Below are 1,149 nucleotides of genomic sequence, written 5' to 3'. Positions count from 1 at the left end.
TGAAATATTGAGTTCTAAATCTGGTAATTTATCTTTCGACAGCTACAAAGTGCGACACATCAACATTACATTGCCAGATTTAATTTCTTATCTTCCATTTCACTGATAATTGTAACGTTTAAAATCCATAACAATTTATATGAAGTTCTAGTTGGTCAATACTGTGATCCAGTCCTCTTTTACTGAAACAATGTTAACTTACTTCAAATCCACCGCAAAATATTCAACTATTTGACAGATGTTTACCTCTAACAGAAAGAATAAGGGATCATTAATGATTTCATTTAAAAAATATTTCATCACGAGTGCTACTTTTATTTCAGATTCATGCAAATACAGTGCTTAAAACTGGATCATATTTCAATCCAAAAACCAACGCCCGAAGTACACGGATAATTTCCAAGAACAGAAAAACCATAAATAAGACATAAACTCCCCCAAATTCAAAATAAATTACATAACTTACTCTGTTTTCCTTCTTTGTTTGTCCTCAAAGATGTCATTGAGATTGATTGCCACCTGCCCTAAAAATTTATCCAGACCCACCAGGGACCTGTGCATAACTATAAGGAAAAGAATGTATTTCTCTGGATTTCCCTGCATTAGCAATCCAGGTAGCTCGAAAGAGGCCTCCTCCTTCCAAACTGGCTCAAGGGTTTTCTCAGCTACAGAGGTGGAGTACTTTTCCTTGCCCAGTTGAATTATAGTGTATGTGTCATTGGTGCCACTTTTGCCTTTTGGCTTCAGATCTTTGGCTTGGAGCACTGTGACCTGCACGTGGGTTGGAAACCACTTTTGGGCTTGCTCGGACAGCATCATCCTGTCCTGTTTCTCTGCATCCGAGTTCACAAGCACAGGCAGTGCCCCTCCCGAAGGGAGAGCCTAATTCCTTAATCACAGCATCCTAAGGGCACTTAACGGAGACAGGCAGGCTCAGGGCTCCCCGACTTCCCTATGGCTGATGTCAAAACGCTTCGCGGGGGCAGCCCAGGGACACGGCCGCTCCGGGGGTCCCCTTTCGTCTGGAGAAACACACAGGCCCACCATCACCTGGCCGCGCCGTGCAGGCCTCTGCGCGGACCCCCGCTCCTGTCTCCACCTTCCCCAGGCCTGCGGGCACGTGAGGCCTGGCCACCGGTACCTGGGCGG

At 45.2% G+C, this 1,149-nt stretch overlaps 1 protein-coding gene across 2 annotated transcripts in view; it reads right to left on the bottom strand.

The window, feature by feature from the left end:
* RAB11FIP2 (RAB11 family interacting protein 2 (class I)) overlaps window positions 1–1,149 on the bottom strand; it is a 41,467-nt gene extending 40,318 nt beyond the window's left edge. Inside the window, exon 1 of one of the 2 annotated variants that reach the window (XM_011927800.1) lies at window positions 467–1,149. In XM_011927800.1, the coding sequence (XP_011783190.1) occupies window positions 467–819 (353 nt within the window). In that variant the 5' untranslated portion in view covers window positions 820–1,149. The remainder of the gene's footprint in view (window positions 1–466) is intronic. The other variant, XM_011927799.1, reaches the window with a different exon arrangement.

The sequence above is a fragment of the Colobus angolensis genome, unplaced genomic scaffold, assembly GCF_000951035.1.
Source record: "Colobus angolensis palliatus isolate OR3802 unplaced genomic scaffold, Cang.pa_1.0 Scaffold75, whole genome shotgun sequence".
Taxonomy (NCBI): Eukaryota; Metazoa; Chordata; class Mammalia; order Primates; family Cercopithecidae; genus Colobus; species Colobus angolensis.
This window is presented reverse-complemented; position numbering and strand designations above follow the sequence as displayed.